Genomic DNA, 20,212 nt, shown 5'->3' with positions numbered 1-20,212 from the left:
GCCCCTCCCGAGCCTCCATGACCCTGCCCCAGTCCTCCGAGTGCTCTGACCTGGTCTCCCTGTCTTCTCTGCCGGAGCCTCACCCTTCTCTGGTTGCCTGGGAGTTCCATGGGGCCCTTTCCCCATCCTCTCTCAGGAAGCCCCTCCACCTCAGGGTCACCACCTCCCCCCCCCACCTCCCCCCCGGTGTGGGGACTATGCCCGGGGCTCAGCGGGGGATGTTGGCACAGTCACCGTAGGCTTCAGCCGAGCGAGGCCAGGCCCTCTGCCCCCCAGCAACCGGTTCCTGCTCCCAGCCATGCTCACCGCCCTACTCCTGCCCCTCTTCCTGCACACAGCCCAGCTGGGACCCTGGACGTTATGCTAGAGTCTGCCTCCACCTTCAGCCTCTGGAAGGAACGGCTCTTTCTTCCTTCCCTGTGTCTTCGCTTTCTCTCCATGTCCCCTGCTACCACCCTGTCCAGCCCCAGGTTCCCTCCCCGTAGGACTTCGTTCCTCTTTCCCACGCCACTGCTCCCAATGCGTCTGGCATACCACGGCCAGTAGAATCCTGCCGAAACACGCTTTCAGCAAGGAAATGTCCCACCCCACTCCCACCTCTTAAAATATAGTCACAATGCAAATATATACAGTCATATTTTCCCATGTGCATCTAAAATAACCCAAGAACCCCGTGTCTTCCTGTGGGAGCAGTCCTTCTCTTAGAAGGAGTCGCAGCCCGGCCGGGACCGGTGGGGGCGCGGGGCCTGCGTGTTTGGCTCCCATGGAGGCACGTCACCCTCCCTGCGGAGTGGGGCTGCGGGTCGTGTTCTCCAGCTGCGGCTGCAGACCACCCGTCACTTCGGCCTGAACTTACAGGGGCCCCCGCTGGAATTCACCGAGGCCAGCCCACCCCGGCTGGAGCAACGAGCCTTGTGGAAGGGCTTGAATTCAGCTCTGTCACAGACCCCTGAGGTCAGCCTCCTCGCCTGGGTGCACACTATACCCAGCCCGGCTCACTCCCCGCCCCCCCCACCCCCCCACCCCTGCCCAGGTGAGGCTGAGCATGGAAGCAGAGACCAATCAGCTCAACAAACGCAGAGGACTAAGGAGGAAAGGATGAGAGGCTTGCAGGGATGACACAACCAGGCCAACAGGGGGCGGGGGGAGGTGAGCTTCCAGCCCAGGTGGGCACAGCATCACCACCTGCAGGGCACAGGGGTGGACCTCTCCATCAGAGATGTGCCCCTTAGCCCCCAATCCGGGAAGAAGTGTTTTGTACTCACCTATGTCGTTCTGGGCCAGATAGTAGCCCTTCTGTCTAATTTACTTCTTACATACAAGGAGACAAGGAAGCCCACAGAGGCAGAAGAAAAGCAGTGCAGGAGAAGTCCATTTGTTTCCCTTTCATCTGATGATCTTGACAATGACAATGTATGCCCTGGATGGGCCTCTCTGATATGTGTTTGGTAAAGAGAATGGACCCACCTGGTGTTGAGTCTGTCACCACTTCTTACTTCAGGCCACCTTCTTGTCTCCCATACGATTGTAACTTTGGAGGTAGAAATAGGGATTCTGGAAGGCACATGCTGAGGTATTTTGGAGCCCCCAAGCCCCTCCCTGTCCCAGACAGAGGAGTGGATGGCTCAGGCCAGGTCATACGTTAGACATGGCTTCAGTCCCTACCTTACTGCCTCAACTTTGAGCCCACAGGGCGGTAGCACTTAAGGTGATTGGGGCCACAAAAACTAGAACGCTTTTAACAGAAATGCCATGTTGACATTGGAGGGATTGAAACACACTCTTATGGGAATAAGAGAGATGAATTAAAGCAGAAACAGCTCATTCATCCTTGTCAGTGGTCATAAAATTATCCAACAATTTAGTATTTGATTTATTGTGTCCACCATGTTTTAAAGATTCTGTGGCTCTTCGTAAAGAACAAGACAAAATCAAATTAAAACAAAGGGTATGTTCCACTTATCCTGAAAGCTGTTTTGCAGTTGTGCTGGGTACCGATGAACAGGAGTGGGAACTGAACTGTATTTATTTGGAGACCTGAGCTGTTGGCATGGCCAGCGCCGCCCTCTTGGCCTGGCTCACGTGATGGATCAGTTTTGTAATTCCTGTTCTGTATGTAGGGGAGTGCAGCAGCGGACTCTGTGACGAAGCTTCGTGTGTCAACGGTGGCACGTGCATGGCCGTCAAAGCCGACTCCTACATCTGCCTCTGTCCTCTTGGATTTAAAGGGCGGCACTGTGAAGATGGTGAGAGAGAAACAAGTGGATTGCGACCTCTGTCTGCACTGTTAATCCATGTTGATGTAATTTTTCACCAATGTGCCTTTAGCAAGGTCCCATACATTTGGGGGGGATGAAAATTTATGCATTGTTGGGAGACATGGGAGAATCTTTTTTTTATGATTTTATTTATTTGAGAGAGAGAAGTGAGCATACACAAGGTTGGGTGGGGAGCCAGAGGCTGAGGAAGAAGCAGACTCCCCACTGAGCAGGGAGCCCTACATGGGGCTCAAACCCAGGACCCTGAGCTGGAGTCAGATGCTTAACTGACTGAACCACCCAGGTGCCCCCCCCCCACCTTTTTTATCAGGTTGGAGTGTCTTTGAGTGTTGAAGTGTCAAACCAACCAAAGATATGTTCATCTGAAGATGCTCTTGGGCCAGGCTTTGCTGAGCACCTTTTGGCCCTCAAAAAACTTTGAAAAACCTCTGTGCGTCTGGTCTATATCAGACCATTTGCAGCTCATGCTCCTTAGAATATCCAACAGTTTCAGAGAAAAGGTTGGGAAGATACACACAGAATCATGAACAGTGGGATGGGACAAAAGTCATCTTGTTTCTCTGTCTTTATATTGCTCTAGTGAATTATTCCACCTCTCATACTGTCTGTATAGATCTCAATACATGTATGTACCAACGTGTGTATATACATGTAAACACATGCATGCACAAATCCACACATAATAATGGAAAAGTTTAAAGATTTAAAAGATTTTGGAACACCATGCAGAGTTGAACATGTTTTAACTTTCTCACCAATGATTCAAATTTGGACCTAAGACACTATCCTGAGAGAAATTCTTTTTTTTAGCACTGTATAATCTCAAATATCATTTCATCTAGAGGAGGGCCTATGATTTCCAGTAAGCCAAAGCTGTTACGTATCATCTCATATTTTGTGGCCTAACACAGTAAAGGTTGGTCCTTGCTCACGTCACACGTCACTGCAGGTCAGTGGGGGGTGGAGGGCGGGAGGCCTCTGCACCATGTAGTAGCCATTCGGAGATGCAGCCTCCTTCCTTCTAGGGGCTCTACCAGGGCCTTAGAATCCCCCCCCACCGCCCCCGCTTCCTGCATTCAGCTAGCAGATGAGGGACGAGAGGGCGCATGGGAGATGGAGGGAAGTTTGAGGGGCCAGACCTGGGGTGCTGTATAATAGTACCACCCACACTCTACTGACCAGAATTCAGCGACGCCTGCCAACTAACCCGGGGCTGCTGGGAAGTGTAGTTGCACTCTGTACCCAGGAGGAAAAGAACGTGGCTAGTTCCGCCACAGAGGGCTTTCTAATGACATGCTTCTTTCCTCAGCTTTCACCCTGACCATTCCTCAATTCAGAGAGTCCCTGAGGTCCTATGCTGCAACCCCCTGGCTCCTGGAGCCCCAGCATTACCTTTCCTTCATGGAGTTTGAGATCACCTTTCGGCCAGACTCGGGTGATGGCGTCCTCCTATACAGCTATGACACAGCCAGCAAAGACTTCCTGTCTATCAACATGGCAGGGGGCCACGTGGAGTTCCGCTTTGACTGTGGCTCTGGGACTGGTATTCTCAGGTAAGGGCTGAGACCTTCAGGCTCCCCCCCCACCAAAGCTAAACAGCAGTCACTTTGAGAAAAGAGGACTTTGTCCTAATAGCTTGTGCTCTTCCTGTCTTCCCTCCACACCTACCTTTTCTGAAATTTGTCCTGGTGTTTACAGATGACATGCTTCCTTAATGGCTCATGCTTTCCTTCTGGCAAGATGTCCTTTTCTCCAGTAACTCCCCAGCAGGGAGCGATTCTCTGCTTCAACCTATGGCGGCCGGGCTTGCTTCACATGGGGGTGCCCCTGCCTTCATCTGTACAGTGGTGTCAGGAGAGACTTGAGGAAGTGTAATTCACCGGCACGTGCTCAGAGCAACCGTCGGTGGGCGCTCAGCAAATATGCGATGACTAGGAAAGAAGTATTGACAGACATTGCATGAACAGAAATGTCCTTGGTGACCTCGCTTTCAATTTTTACTGTCCTCTTGCACTGTTTCTTTGATGCTAACCCGTTGTTGAGCGAGTCTCTTACTGTTCTCCATGTAGGAGCCTGGCCCTGGGTCAGCCATCGTGGGACTCATCCCTGACCATGATGCTCCAGAAGCCAGTGTGATGAGTGGTCTCACTAGCGTGGCAGGGGCTCGGTTCTTGTGAAGCACTTGCTGGTAGGGGCAGAATTGGCTCTGAGTCGTCAGACCGTGCCTCCTGTTATCTCGCTTGCACTATCAATTTATGTAGCAGATCGATTGTTCCCACCCTGTGTGCCACTATTTTCATGGCTCACTCAGAGCCTGTGGATGGTAGGGGCAGACATTCTTCTTATTTGTCTATGTCTCCTTCTTCTTACTGTCTTGGTCCCCTGGTAGTTTTTACCCTCAAGCCGGAGGCCTACTCATCGAAGGCAGACACGCTCCTTGTTCCTACATTTGGCGAATTGTCTTTTGAAACTCACTGCGAGGTTTCGTTCAGTGGTGCCCCGCAGCAGGCAATCAGTCGGTGATGGTGGTTTTAAAGGAAATTGCGGGCTGCGTTCAATAGTAATTCATACTGCTAGACTGTCATTTTTAGGAAGAGCGTGTGGGAGAGATGGTATAACCATACATCGCCCTTAACTGCTGGTCATTTTTCATGGCTGGTGGGAAATGCTTACTGCGTTAGGTTCCAACAGTTCTTAAAAAGGACTGTTCATTTTTGTCCCACGGCTGGATTCGTGCACATTAGTGACACTTCCTACCTTGGGGCATGGACAAACATTTTTGTACCTCTGGTTATGCAAAATCATCCTAGGTCCCAAGACAACTTTGGTGGGTATTTAATTGATTCAATTTACATATGATTATGCAAAACAATCTAAGCAATTCACGTAGAACTATTCGTCAAGTTGAGAAGGGAAGACACCTTGAATATCACCTTGTGTTTTCAAATGGCTTCCTCCTGGGTATGGAGTGACCAGAAGGAGCAAGGGGAGGGTCGGGGTTCATCAGCCTCCTCCTGACAGATGGCCCCCTGCACCCCACACCTCCGCAGTGGCAGCTCCTGCTGTGGGGTCACAGACACATAGGACCTGAGTGTCCAGCATTTCTCTCTTTCATAATTCTGTGCCTCCTTGAGGCAAGAGGTGGTTTTAATTTTTTTGTTTTTTAAACGTGCATTATCTTCTCCCTGTCTAGTAGGAAAGCACCTGGAGAAAGGATTCTGCGTAGTAGGTGTGATGAAAAGGAAGCAAGTGCTCAGAGTGTCCAAGGGGCAAAGCACCCCCTGTCCCCTCCCTCTCCAGTGTAACCTGACAACAGTGATTACTGTTGGTGTTTCAGGCGCCCCTTTGCAAGATGTTTATTTTGAAAACCATTTCAAAGACTTCCTGCTTGATTAAGAACGTCCGCTGAAAGCCCGAACCACAGGAAGTTGTGGAATTGGCCAAATCATTTTAAGTTTAGGAAAAGGATAAGGTAGTCAAGTTCATTATGAACTTGATTCAAAAATCGAGGCAATTGCAGTGAGCTCGTGATGGCTGGGATCAATACCAGCCTGCCGAGGAAAGCAGGTATTGACAGGGAGTGACCTCTGCAGGACAAGAACGCCACCAAGGCGCTGTGACTTATCATGGAGACGGGGCTGCTCTAAGAGCGCCTCTGATTTCTTTATTGCATATCGATTTAGCCAAGGTGATTAAATTCTAATTGCTAAGGACAAATCACAAAAGCATTTGCCAGAGCATAAAAAATCAAGTGAGAGGGTGGAGACCTTTCGATAATTGTGCCCATTGGTATTCCTGACAATTTTCTAAAGATGAGCCAGGATCAAAAAATAATTGGGAGGTTCAGTGAAGGCCAGGAACTAGACACCGTTAGAAATACAAATGCAATAATTATACTCTTCTTGCATACCTCACTATCCAAAGTAATGTGTAAAACTCCTATCGATAACATTTAAACTTCAAGTGCTTCCACCTTGAACTAGTAATTGAATTTTTAAGGTACTTCTGATCCTTTTCACAGTATCAGACAATATGGAATCCTCCCCTCCCAACATTTTATTATGAGAAATTTCAAACATACAGAAAAGTTGGAAGAATTATACAGTAAACGTCCTTATACCTCCAATTTGCCATCTACAATTAATATTTTGCTATATTTGCTTTATCACATGCCTAACTATCCTTACATTGATCCATCTATCCAACCATCCATCCTATCTTTTTGATGCATTTCAAAGGATGCTGCAGACATCAGCACAGCAAAGACTCTGTGTTTTGTACGAGAGCCCAGGTCATTTCCCCCTTTTCAAAGCTTGTGTGCAACGGTAATCACATCTCACCCTCCTGTCACCTCTCATCTAGAAAATCGGGCTCCTCTGACCCACATTTCAGGCTTGTTGTAATGAACAAATAGAATAATAGTTGCGATGTTCTACCATAACGGGGTCCAACAGATAGAGCTCACACTGCGGTGCTTACTAAGCAGGAAGGATCGTTGTCTTTGGACCCAATGCAATGACGACTCTGAGGTTGGCATCCGTTGCAACCAGGCAGATTCCTGAGCACAGTCCGTAACACCAGTGACGCTAACCCACGCTCAGTTTCCTTCCTTCAACAGGAGTGAAGACCCCATCACCCTGGGCCACTGGCACGAGCTGCACGTGTCTCGCACAGCAAAGAACGGGATCTTACAAGTGGATAAGCAGAAGGCGGTGGAAGCAATGGCAAAGGTGAGAAGGATGTGCATTAATGGAATGTGTGCTGCTGTTTTCTTCCTGTCCCGGTGAGAAGACCAGCAGTGTAGAAGTTAAGTACATGGACTCCAGTGCCAGACTGCCTCGCTTGACACCCCAGCTCCCACTGGGCAAGTCACTTAGCTTTTCTGTTCCTCGGCTGTGAATGGGGTAATAACAGTGGAGGTCTCTTAACAGTTGTTGCAAGGATTGAGTGAGCTAATACAAGTACAGCATTTACAGAATCGCTTGCCACCCCCACCGCCAGTCCCTGCCTTTGTTCGAGTCAGTGTCTAATGCAGTAGGTCAGGACACAGACTTGGAGGGCAGGCCAGCGGTGTGGGGGTCACACATCTGACAGGAAACACAGCTCTGCCGCCAGGGTCCTGGGTTCCAGGTCTTGCTCCATTACTTATCAGTAGTGTCAACTCAGATGGGTCATTTGACCTCCAAGTTTGTGTTTTCTCATCTATAAAATGGGGATAATGGTGATGATAATAGAGCCTCGTTCATAGAGTTGTGCAAATTAGAATAACTATATCTGTAAAACACAATGGTACCCGGCCTCCCGTCAGCACTATGCAGCTTGACTTATTATTTGTTAATAGAGTAGTCTTGTGACCTCAAGAGCACAGAGTTTCTGCTCAAGTTTATAACTTTCATCCATGATTTTATTTCCAAGGTCATGTCCAAAGAAAATAACATTTTTAAGAAGAGATAAGAGAGATTTCTTTTAAATTATAACCTACCAAGATTCTTTACATACAAAAATTTTAGTCCCCCCAAAACAGACAAGACTTGAGATTTTCTACTATTTTAATTCCCAGCAGTCTTTGTTCTGTACATCAGCAGATTTAAAGAGCACATTAATTAATGTGGGTATTCTGATAAGAAAATGGATTGGTAGAAAAAAAGAAAAGGAAGAAAAAGAGACTTTTGGTGAGGAAAGAGGTATTGGGTTGAAGAAGAGAAAAGGAAGAACACATGTCCAGAGGCCAGCATAAAGGATGGCAGTGGTAGGAGGTCCTGTCAGAACCAAGGACCTCTTCAGGATTAGAAGAATCCCAAACTGGGTTCTGCTTCAAGAGGTAAGCACACTTCAAACCTAAAAAATGTTCTATATGTATTTGAGGAAAGAAGAGAGAGAGGGAAGGAAGGAAAATGGGAGGGAAGGAAGGGAAGGAAGGGAAGGAAGGGAAGGAAGGGAAGGAAGGAAGGAAGGAAGGAAGGAAGGAAGGAAGGAAGGAAGGAAGGAAACGAATTTTAAAGGGAGAAACGGAGTCACTTCTGGTATGATCCAGAAAATTCTAACAGCTGCCTTTAGTCCAAGATAGAAGTTCACAACTATTGGCTTGACTATATGTTGAATTTATATAAATATAAATTTAAAAAAGCATTGTATCTCTGTAGGCCTTAGTTATAACCATTTATACAATAGGAACAAAAGTTCAGAATGGGGATATTTGTAGATAGTAGGGTTAAGGGCTTTGATTACAAATAAGGAACTCTTCAGGACACGGTATTTATCATTGGGATTCTACAACAAAGAGACAACACAAAGGTAACAACCATACCTCAGAGTTTCTATTGCTTACCATGTCAGAGAATGAGAATTAAACCAATATGGTAGAACCAGTACCTCCCTATTGGCCTTTGGAACAGACAGAAGGTGGAGTGCAGCTCCTACCTGGAAAGAAATGTAAACATGTGGGTAAAGGTGTAGCTATTCTGGGTGCATGTGAGGTGGTTTTTTGTTTGTTTGTTTGTTTGTTTGTTTTGAGACAGCTCTGAGACAGGTGTGGAAGGCCCCCTGCTTGATCTCAGTGAGTTGAGACTTCATCACGTCTTCCCCTGGGGATTTCTGCTCCCCAGCTGCCCATACCATGTTCAAAGGCATGGCTGACCCTTTTGGTTATACAGCAGTGGTATTGGGAATAGTGGTCTTAGGGCTTAGAGATGGTGGGATTAGAGAACACTGCTGGGGGTTAACCCAGGACGTCGGCCTCTAAGTGTCCACACTAAAGTCGAACCAAACCCTGGGTTGCTCAGCTGAGAAATACCAACAGTCCAGGGTTGAGTCTATGCCAGGCTTAAAGAGGGGATGTGCTTCTGAGGGCTCCAGAAAACCCCAGCCAGTGGCTTTGCTCAGGTTTTCCACCCACTTCCAGCTAACCAGAAGTGGCAGCTCTAGACACGAAGCCTCATTTTGGTGGGGCTATTTGCTTTTCTCCTGCGGTTCCCCGTGGGTGGGGCAGCTGGAGGGAGGTGGGGGAGGATTTTGATGAGCAACGAAAAGGAACCAGCTCTCTCCCCATGAGGCCGAGTGCTGTTCCCTGGATACAACTGTAACTCAAAGGTTTTCCAAAACAGCCTGTTTCTCTGAAATCCCTTTGACCCTGCAGCCTTCCTCCTTTCCTCTTATTATCTGACTTGAACTTTTGGGTAAGAGCTAAGACGCGGCAGTGATGGGTGCCTGTGGGTGTGTGGTGACAGCTGCTGCGTGGGGAGTATTCCAGGCAGCCACTAGAACTCCCAAAAGCCCTTCCGCTTCTTTGATGAGCACTGCCTGCCCCCAACCCTTGGCCAGTTACATAAGAACCCTGAAAGCTGCCCGAAGGTTATTGACAGAAGGCAGTGCTGTCTGTGTTCCAGTCAAGACCTCCCTGCCATAACCTGGCTGGACCTGACTGCTGTGAGCAGCCCCTGAGATGGGACACCTTCCTCTCTGCCCTCCCGGTCTCCCCGTCCCTACTCTGACCTGACCCTACATCCGTTCCCCTCCCTCTGGCCTGTGATCTGCCTAAAACACAGATAGGACAATTTCTGTCTGCTTAAAACTCACTGCTTTTTGGGTTCAGGGCAAATTTCTATGCATGCAGGATCTGGTCCCTTCTTGCCTCTGCCCTATACTTACTATTTCCCCTCAAGCCCTGACTGTGGCCAGTTTCTGTAATTCTGACTCTTCCTCGACCACCTCCCCAACTCTCTGTGTCTAGGGTAGGATATGAGACACACACACACACACACACACACACACACACACACACCATCAAGTGCATTCAGAGTCACTTGAACAGTCCTCGCTGAGCTAATCCCACCTGCCCGTGTAAGCCTCTGGGCGGCAGGAACCAGGTCTCCTTACTTCCTCTTATTTGTCCAGCATTTAGTGCCTGGGACACAGTAATGCCCAATAATACTTGTTAAATCAATGACTAAATGCTGCTACTGTGTATATTTCTTTTCACCGTAAGTCAGAGGAAACCTGACTTACATTACCTAAAGAGGGCTCATCACAGAGATCTCAAATTTCAATATATCTCTATTTGTTAGAACACTTTAATTTTTGCTTACAGCTCACATCTGAAGGAGTTTAGACATTAAATATTACACCCAGCTTGCTGTCGAGCCCACGCATGAGAGTTTCGGCTGTTGAAATAGCCAGTAACAGGGAAAGCCTCTGGGGGTTGACAGGGTAAGTTTTCTCAGAATTTGGAAAATGGAAGAATTTTCTACCCTTTGTAGTCGATAAGAAGGAATGCCTCCCACCCACCACGCGGTCTTTTTCTCTTGGCCTAAAGCGGTTCTATCTTTACCACTGTGGAATAGAACAATAGCTGGGCGGACAGGAATGCTAATTATGCATCCGGTTGTGGGCCAAGTGCTAAGTAGGCAGGATCTCAGCCTCCAAGAGAGGCTAGACTGCGCTATGTCCATCACAAAGGGCTCCAAGATATCAGCAGCTACAATAAGGGCTTATTTCTCTCTTACATGTCCATCAGTGGTCAGGTGCGGCTTTAAAAAAAAAAAAAGATTTTATTTATTTATTTGGGGGGGGGCAGAGGGAAGGAAACTCAAGCAGACTCCCCGCTGGGTGCAGACCCAATCTCACCACCCTGAGGTCATGACCTGAGCCGAAACTAAGAGTCAGATGCTTAACAGACTGAGCCACCAGGGCACCCCTGGTCAGGGGTAGCTTGAATCTGACACCCAGGCTGAGAGTCCACCGTGAGCCACTTTCTGGCTCTGAAAGCTTTAGCACGGAAGTGATTCATTTCTCTTCTGCTCGTGTTTTATTGACTGAAGCTAATTAGTTACCTGGCCCCACTCAAGATCAACAGGTTGGAAGTGATCTTCCTGCAGGGAGAGGGGCTGCTTCTAGAGAATGCTGGTGGGCATTCATGCAGTCTATCACATCCGCCATGACCCCTCTCTGCAGTAGATAGTAGGGTTCCCATTTTATAGATGATGAAACGGAGTCTTGGAGAGGTTAATACACTTCCAGACACTCAAACAGGTGGTAAGTGGCAATACAAACCAACGTGAAGGTCCCACCGGCCTGTTGGTGTGTGTCCCCAGGGTTGCTCTACCAGTTGGTAGTTTTAACTGTCTTTTCTGAAGCTATACCATGTTTCGTGTCTGATCTGTTGGCAGGGCGGCTTCACGCAGATTAAGTGCAACACGGACATCTTTATTGGTGGAGTCCCTGACTATGATGATGTGAAGAAGAACTCGGGCATCCTGAAGCCATTTAGTGGAAGCATCCAGAAGGTACAGGCTTCACTTGTGTGTGTCTGTTGTGGGACCTAGTCTACAGGTGATGGACTTGAGAACTGTGATCGGTGTAATCCGATGCCTCCAAAAAAAGAAGCTTGGAGAAAATTTTAAGGTTTTCCTTTTCAACGCTAGCAACATAGCTTTCCAGCCCCACTTTCTTATAATGTCTGCTGCTGGGCCTCTGTCCAGCAGACATACCATGAATGCAACTCAGTGAATATGAATCTTATAGCCGATCTTCCAAAGGGTCCAGGCAACGCTGAGGGAGGGAACAGGCATCAGGTGGCTGCAGATGCTTCTACTGAAGGGAAGGAGGAGAATGGAGTCTCCTAGCAACTCTTGGCTCTGTGCTTCTCTTTGGGGTTACTTTGCAGGCTGCTCAAGTCAAGAGCCAACCCTCATTCCCACCTCCATGCCCATTGCCACCCCTGCAACTTAGCAGTAACCATCATGTAACCAAGCTCTTAAGAGCATAGATGAAGGAGTCCTTCCATAGAAGGTTCAGAAAAAAATCCTTCAGCTAGTTAAAGGTACAGGGCACTGACCCCACTCATATTTGTTATTCCTTCTCTTGGGGCTGCCCATGACCTCTCCGGTTATGATAACATGTTTTGTCTGTAATAGACATGCAGGCTGACTCACCAAACCAGATTTCCAGGACCGCCAAACACTGGGAGAAAAAGGATTTGAAGAAAAGCATATTGGATTCCTGGATGTTAGCTTCTTCCTGTTTTCCTTTAGCAACTAATGGTGGGTGGTGGGCCACTGATCCTTTCTAGCCTTGGGGTGAAGCATGAGGAGGCTAAAATGAAGGAGGCCCGTGAAAGGAGGTCCTATCGTGATTTGCAAATCCGGGGCCCCATGGGGCTCGGTCCTTCTCTTGTATCCCGGTGTGGGTCCCACAAAAGGGGTCTAGTCAATACTTGCTGACTCTGATGTATTTCCCTGTGTTGCTGAAGAGTGATGTCCGTGACCCTTCAGCTCAGCCCATGGTCCCCTATCAGTGGGGTTGGCCATGTTTAACCATGTGTTTGAAATTCTTACTTAGAAAGCAAGCTGAGATGCTAAGAGGCCTCACACCCTCTCCCCACCCTTGTCAGACTTTGCTGCTCCCCCCTTCACACAGTGCACACAACCCTTTCCTCCATGCCTCCTGGGAAGGCCACCCTCCCCTCCCAGGAGCTGAGTCATTGGCTGTGCCTGGTCCTGCTGTGGAGAGTAGCATCTGGGCTTGTCTCAAGTACATATGACTCAGTTTCACAGTCTTTCCCTTGGAGCATGAAGAAGGGACAAGTGTAGAAGGATTCTGACTACTTTCTCACAGCTTGGAAGATTCAAGACTGGGAAAAAGTATTCTCCCAACTCTCCCGACACCCTCCAAAGACTAGGCAAGCCTGTGGAACATGGGTTAGTGGCAGGAAGGACCATGGCCAACCTCTTAGGATCCCCTGCAGGGCGGATGTCTTTCTGAGCGGTGTTCTGTCCCCAGGTTCTGCAAAGCTGTGTGACACTGCAACCCCCACAGCTTGCAATGAACACACTCTCCAAGGCAAGGGCTGACAGCGTGGGCTCCATTTATTTGAGGCTGGAAAGCCCAGTAACCTCTCCCTATAAATTCACTGTTTTTGCTAGAGCCCCACTGCAGGGAAAAGGGGGTGAAGGCAAAGGAGCGCTCTTGTCCCGGTGAATATGCACGGCAGTGCTAAGAACATGATCTGAGTTTCTTTCTTTCCTTTTTTTTTTTTTTTTGTAAGTGGTGGGGAAGGGGATGTGGAGAGGAAGGGAATCCAAGAGTGTCAAGGAGGGAGGGTAGCAGGAGTGGGTGGGACAATTGGGGAGACCCAGGTGATGGAGCTGTAGACTCCCCAGAGACCATTAGCCAGAAGAAGATAACAGTACAGGGAGAAGCTTCTCCCAGCCTCACTGCCACCAGGATCCATCAGTCCCCCTTAGATTCCTGCCTGCATGATACTTGGTTTTGTATTCTTTCCTACTTGGCTTTACAGCAGCACCTCTCAGCCTTGGCTGCATCTTAGAATCACTTGGAAAGCTTTTAAAAGGGACTGCTGACTGGATCCCACCCTCAGAGATGCTGATCCAGTGGACCGGTGTGGGACCCGGGCGTCAGTCCCTTTCTTCAAGTTCCCCAGGCAATTCTAACAGGCAGCCAGGTTGAGAACCCTCGTTTTGTATTTATTGGGACTTCTTTATGACCTCCCAGAATCTTCCAGAGCCAGGGGGTGCTTTCCTTGGCAGATTCTCCCAAGAGCCACAGGTAATGACTTCAGTTCCTGCATCACGTTTATAAGGCGATAAAAACCGGAACTGGACATTTTCTCTTTCATGCAAATGAGGGCGCCGAGGGAAGCCATAGCGGACTGCAGAGCTGTGTCCCGCGTGCCTGAACGTCTCGACCTTCTGTCCCCCGCAGATCATCCTGAACGACCGCGCCATCCACCTGAAGCATGACTTCACGCGTGGTGTGAACGTGGAGAACGCGGCCCACCCGTGCGTGGCGGGGCCCTGTCAGCACGGGGGCAGCTGCCGGCCCAGGAAGGAGAGCTACGAGTGCGACTGCCCCCTGGGCTTCGAGGGGCTGCACTGCCAGAAAGGTAGGCACTGTGCGGGAGGGGGTGTCTCCAGCAGCACGGGGGACGGACTCTTCCCGGAGGGGCTGGGAACCCTGGAGCGTATGGGGCTATGAGGCGGCATGTCACATGGTTCATTATACTATTAAAGAAGAATTTCGATGCCGAAATACCTCTGTAGCAGTAGGCGTCTTCCCTGAGAAGCCCCCGATGGGCTAGCCACCAAAAGGTTAAATCATAGTTTGGGGGGTTCCCGGGACCCTTACCTCGGAGCCATGCCCAGAGCCTGTCCTGATAGGCGGATGCCTGGGCTTTGGGGCTGATAACTATGTCGATCACTGCCTGTAAACGCGATAAGGAGAAATCTGAGAAAGTTTGCCCAGTACAGAAAAATGTAAATTCTACTAAAGTATAAATAACTTTCCGTAAAGTGCTATTTTTCATGCTGCCTCCTCTGTGCCTGGGTTTCCTCATCAGTAAAATGGGAATAATGGTGCAATAGTGTCTAACACAGAGGGTTGTAGCGTAGATTAAGTGAGGCGTTGCATATTCCTGAGAAGAGTGCCTGTTAAGTACTCAGCCACTCACCATTATTGTTATTGGTGAGAAAAAGAAAATCGACCACAAGTGCTCTGAGCTACTCAGTTTCCAACCTGCCCTTGTCTGAAAGCTAGAGCTGGTCACAGGCCTCCAGTCCCTACTGAACGGAGCTTTCCACACCTGCCCTAGGGAGATCAATGGACCTGGTGTCTGGAAGAAGCCTACTAGCATATGGCCATCATGTTGGGCCATTGGATCTTCTTGTTTCAAATATCAGTATGGCCTCACCTGTCTGGGAACTAAAAAAAAAAAAAAAAAAAAAAGGCATCAGGCCAAAGGAAATAAGGCAGTGGGCCTAAGTGAAGGTTGTGTACTCTCTCTTTCCCATCTGTTTCCAGGTTCCTGAACTTTATCAGAATTAGGGCTTTGGGGTAGACCGTCCGTTACAGGTAGATACTGTGGTGTATGGAATGTAGGAGAAGTTGTTTTGCAGCAGTCTTGGGAAATACGAATGCTAATTTGCTGGTCGGAAGCCTGCATAGTATTTTATTTCAATGAATTTTGGAAACTGCATGGCAAATTATATGAAATATATTTATTAACATAGCTCACCCTAGTGATGAACCCCAAAGAAGAGTAATGGATCCATTTCTGAAAGATCCTGATTATAATTCTAACAAGCAAATTGTTGTTTGGCTAATAGCGTGCACTTGTGGAGATTTAGTTCAGGAGTAGCCCATTCATTCGGAAAATTGAGTTTGGATTTCACACATTAGTGTTTGAGTTTCCTGGGTTTCCAATTTAACACAGGCAATTCAGGTTTGCTCCCGTCTTAAATGCTCACCTTAACGGTCAATATATAAAGTCCAGGCTTAAATGAATGTTTAGCTTTGAGAATTAAAGGAGGAAGGACAGGATAATTTGTGATCTTGTTAACCCTCGTTTTCTGCTGCAGAACATTGGCAGTAACAGATATCAAGTGCTCACATTTATAGCTTCGTAACTGTGGGTTCGGGTTCAGTGAGAAGCAAGTGTCACCAGCACGAGGTGTCAGAGCTCCGGGGAGGGCCTGGGTATCCTGGCAGGGTCCTAGGGAAGGGACAGCGGCTGGAGGATCCCAGGGGTTGTTTAGGCCTCTTTTTTTGGAACATGCTAGGCTTGAGCCCAGAGTAAAACCCAGGCTGACTATCAGCTCCCCTGGTGTTGTATCAGTATTTCCTCATGCTTTGAAATGAAGAGAGTGCTTCTGCCAAATTTGCAGCTCTTGCTGCTCGTGGGAAGGTTGACGTATGGGGGGGTGGCCCATAGTACGTCATTTCTTCTCCTGTTACATGGCTTGAGGGCATTAATGGAAGTCTGGGTGCAGGTTAGGCCTTTAAGGACAATTTTTTCCAGGCCCCAGCGGGCACGTGGTAGAGTACAGTTGCCGCACAGACTGCTTATAGTATTGGGTGAACATCTAGTCCTGGGTGAGGATTGGAAAGAGAAGGGAGAGAGATAGGCAGCTATACTATCCCACAAAGATGCAGAAGAACATTCTAGAAGTTTGGTTAGATTCTTGGTGGGAGAGACCAAGAATGCTCAGAAGCCATTCTTGGTTGTCAGGATGAATCCTGGCAGGTAGACAGGAGACAGTTTTGTCTAATCCAGCAAGGTGATCCATAGCTTTCTATATTTAAAAGTCTGGATTTTTTTTTTCTCCCTGATAACCGGACATGTTTCAAAAGCAAGAACCTATCCTTAGTATTCCCTCTGGGAGAGAAAGCGGTCCTTTTACATTGAGCAACACTGCAGACGTCACACCAGCATCAGGCCTCATTCAATCCATACCACCTTCTCCAACAGCAGTTTAGCTTTGGGGATCCCCAGTGAGTCTGGGTTTCTCTAACCTGGTCAGGGAGTTTGTGGCACACAGGCAGTTTCCACCAGGGCCCTCCTTGGGAGATTGGCACCTCTTCTCACCTCTTGGTGGCACAGGAGGATTGAAACCAGAAACTCAGGGAAATTCTGGAGTAGTCTAGACACCCAGACCATCACAGTGGTTTGGGGACCTCACCCTTTGTCCCTGCAAGGCTGAGCCCAGACAGAAGTGGGCATCAAGCTCCCCCTGAGCTCCTCACTGCTCCCGGGGCACTGCGGGCTCCCTATAGAATTAGCAGCTACGGAAAACTGGACCTCCCCACCCCAACCTGGGGAACCCACCAGGACAGGAGAAGCCAGAAGTTCTTCTAACTCCCAGCCTACTTCTAACTTCAGGTGCCTACAGAAATCATAAGGCCTGACTTTGGTGGTCCCCTCCCCTCTCATTTGGGGGTTCTCACTCTTAGGTGCCTTCTGCCACCTCAAATCTAGGTACCCCATAGAGTACCCCAATACTGAAACCCCCTTCTCATCTCACCAGAGGGGTGTCACCAAGGCCTCCCTCCTCAGAAAAGATATGCCCCATCCTTAGAGATTTCTTTTCTCCCTTCTCTCTACTCTCATCCAAGTTTATCCGTCTTGTGTCCGGTCCCTCAGAGTTTTTGTATACAAGTAAGTTACTAGTAAGTTAAAGCAGAATTTCACGAAGCTCATGTACATAATTAGGTTCTAAGAAATGTTAATGGCTGTTTTGAGCACACATGCAAAGACAGGCAACATACATTCACAAACACAAAATGGGAATGGGGTTCTGTGGTCAGGTAAGCTTGGGTAATACGGAGTAGTAACCCCAGTGTAAATAGCTCTCTCTTCTGGGGGGCTTCTTAGCACCTTGGCTGTGATCTGAGTGCCCAAGACAGGGATACAGGATGCAGCTGTCTTCCCTGGGGCTTCTCCCAACCAAGAGCACACAGCCCATTTGAGAAAGAACTCTGAGCCCTGGTCCTCCCTTCCCTTCCCTGCATTACTGACAAGTTTGGACTCAGAGCGTGCAGGACCCGTCAGGCCGCTAGATGGGGGTGTTTCTCTGCAGCAGGAGGGCACCCAGCTGACAGTGAACCGGGCTTGGGCGCACAGTTCTCAGTCCTACGGGATCAGATCTTGCCTCATCATTACACATCTACCACAAACACAACATTTCAAATGTTTTCTATTGTATGTAGTCAACTCAAAGCACATTGCTAGGTCTGATTTAGATGATTTTAACTTTCTCTGGTCCCAGTGTACAGCTTCAGTAAACATAGGCCATAATTTAAGAACACTCAGTATATAAAAACACAAATTAATACAACATATTCCTTATGCAGACTATAGGGACTTTTTTCCTTAGCATGTTGTATCATTCAACAATGGAACAATGTGGGGGTGTTCAGCCTGGAGGTCGATCATGAGAGAGTTGCAGGCTGGTCCTGGAGAGAAAGGTATTTCGTGGTTGTTACTACAGAGTCAGCGTCATGGAACCAAGGATTGTGGACCAAGTAGAACTGTCCGGCAAGGGAGGATGCTGCCTTGGCCTGGGTGGCCGTCCATTAGGTTGCTGTTGGGAAAGTCAGGTTCCAACCCCCCGGGTCCTTCCTTCTCTGGGGTCCCGTGACTAAGAAAGAGCCAGCACTCCATCAGCTCTTTATAGTCTGTTGGGAATTTCAAGTCCCTCAAGTGGAAAATTTGCTTTGCCTGGCTTGGAGGCTGCTATTCATTGGGGTATTTTTTTGTGTCGGCAGATGGCACAAGCTTTTAGGTATAAATGTGAAGACGTGACAAAAACACTTTCGACTACTGCCTTTGCTGCAGAGGAAAAGACAATGTAGGAAAAATTGGGTTAGGATAAAATATCATTATGTTTACAATATTTAAATAAACTACAAAGGGCCGGAAAGGGCTAGATGGTCACTTCCAGCTCTAGTGTTCTAGTACAGAATTAATATTTATCCATAGATACTGCCTGCACTGAGTATATTTTCACCGTTTTATATTCAGTCGGGTCATTCCTGGAGCGTTCCCCTGCCCTCTGTTAATCGCAGTATAAGCAGGGCTCTGGAATCTTGCAAAGGGCGGGTGGGGTGGGAATTGGGGGGATGTTTTTCCACTACAGAGAGAAAAGAGGCAGCTGGCTGGCTTATCGTTCCTCTTTCACATGTAGCCTAGAGGCAAGAAAAGTAATAATCATTGACAAGGTAAGTAACTCTTTAGCAAAGAACTGTTTCTCCAGGTTTAGAATAAATGGGGATTGTTAGTTCAAAGTCAGGGGAGCCTCCAAAGTCCCTTCTTGGTCCACCCCCATCCCACCCCCCCGATGAAGTGGAGACTTAGGGAGAGGAGTTGGTGCTAATTGTGCTGAGAAAGATTCCAGCGGTTCCTGTGGGATTCATACTCACATTCCCCTAAGAGGACGGGCTGGGCCCTCGCAGGGCTTTATGAGGGAAACAAGGCTGGTTTCCAGTGATCTGCAACCAAGGTGTCTGGGATTTTACAATGACTGTGGAATTCTGACTTTCCCTGTTCTGTTGCATGCTGGCACCCGGCAGAGTGTGGGAACCACTGCCTCAATAGTAAGTACAGTACGTTCCACGAGACACGGCAAACGCGCTCTGGCTCTGCCAGGGAGGGCTCTGGCCCGGCGCCGGGCACAGTGCAGGCCCCCGGCATGCAGAGGGCAGAGGGTGACCGGGGTGAGCTGTGTGCGACTCGACTCGGCCGCTCTACCGGAGAGGCGGGAATCCTTCCTCTAAAGCCACCAGCCCTGAGAGGGCACTCGCTTGTCCCCCAGCTGGACTTGGGGAAGCGCCTGAACCCCGGAGCTGGGGGGCTCAGCAGGCAGCTGGACGGCGCTCACACAGACCTCTTTGAGGCTCTCTGTGTGCACCGCTGACATGTGACAAGCACATCCTGACCATCTCAAGGAGTCCAGGGGAACATGGCTGTTGGCCGCAGGCCCAAGCCCATGGCCAGTAATAGCAGGCATAGGCCCTGCCTGTGCCTCTCACCCTGGGGGTGAGCCAGACCCAGTGGGGGAGCCTTGGCTAGGTTTAGCTCTGGGAACAGCTCCTCTGACAGCTTGAATAGCCTCTCCTTTTCCCTCCTGGGAACACAGATCCTGAAGTTAGGGGCCTGCATCCCGCCTACAAGCTGCCCCCTTTTACCTCTTCCTCCCTCGCCCTCTCCTTTCCACTTCTACTCCTCTGGGTCCTTCCCTCCCAGCCTTGTTCCTTCTCCTTCCCCCACGTGAAGGCTGCCCGTGCACCTGGCTCTCCTTTCCTTCCTTGGCAGCTGCTTTTCTCCTTTCCCCGCTCTCTCCTTCTTCCTGTTCTTTTGTCTCCCAGCTCCTGCTATTCTGCAGCCCACTCTTTCTTCCTCTCTCTGCTTCCCTTCCTTTTCTTCCCCTCTTCCTCTTACCCACTTTACCCAGAAGGGAGAGAGGCTGGTGGTGTGGGCAGAATTTGAAGCTACAGTAGCCCCACCCCCCTTATCTGCGGGGAGGTGGGGGCGACACCTGCCAAGACCCCCAGCGGATGCCGGAAACCGCAGACAGTGCAGAGGCCTCTATATTCTCTTTCTTCCTGGACATGCTTACCTACGATAAGTGTAGTGTCTGATTCAG

General features: G+C 48.9%; 1 protein-coding gene across 1 annotated transcript in view; it reads left to right on the top strand.

Annotated features, from left to right (window-relative positions):
* EGFLAM (EGF like, fibronectin type III and laminin G domains) overlaps positions 1-20,212 on the top strand; it is a 178,361-nt gene that overhangs the window by 142,307 nt on the left and 15,842 nt on the right. Inside the window, exons 14-18 of the mRNA XM_040630493.1 lie at positions 2,121-2,246; positions 3,589-3,832; positions 6,898-7,009; positions 11,444-11,560; positions 13,998-14,178. Coding sequence (XP_040486427.1) covers positions 2,121-2,246; positions 3,589-3,832; positions 6,898-7,009; positions 11,444-11,560; positions 13,998-14,178 — 780 coding nt within the window. The remainder of the gene's footprint in view (positions 1-2,120; positions 2,247-3,588; positions 3,833-6,897; positions 7,010-11,443; positions 11,561-13,997; positions 14,179-20,212) is intronic.

The sequence above is a fragment of the Ursus maritimus genome, unplaced genomic scaffold (assembly GCF_017311325.1).
Source record: "Ursus maritimus isolate PB19 unplaced genomic scaffold, ASM1731132v1 scaffold_15, whole genome shotgun sequence".
In the NCBI taxonomy this organism is placed as follows: domain Eukaryota; kingdom Metazoa; phylum Chordata; class Mammalia; order Carnivora; family Ursidae; genus Ursus; species Ursus maritimus.
Note: the sequence above shows the minus strand (reverse complement) of the source record. Positions and strands in the feature narration are given on the sequence as shown.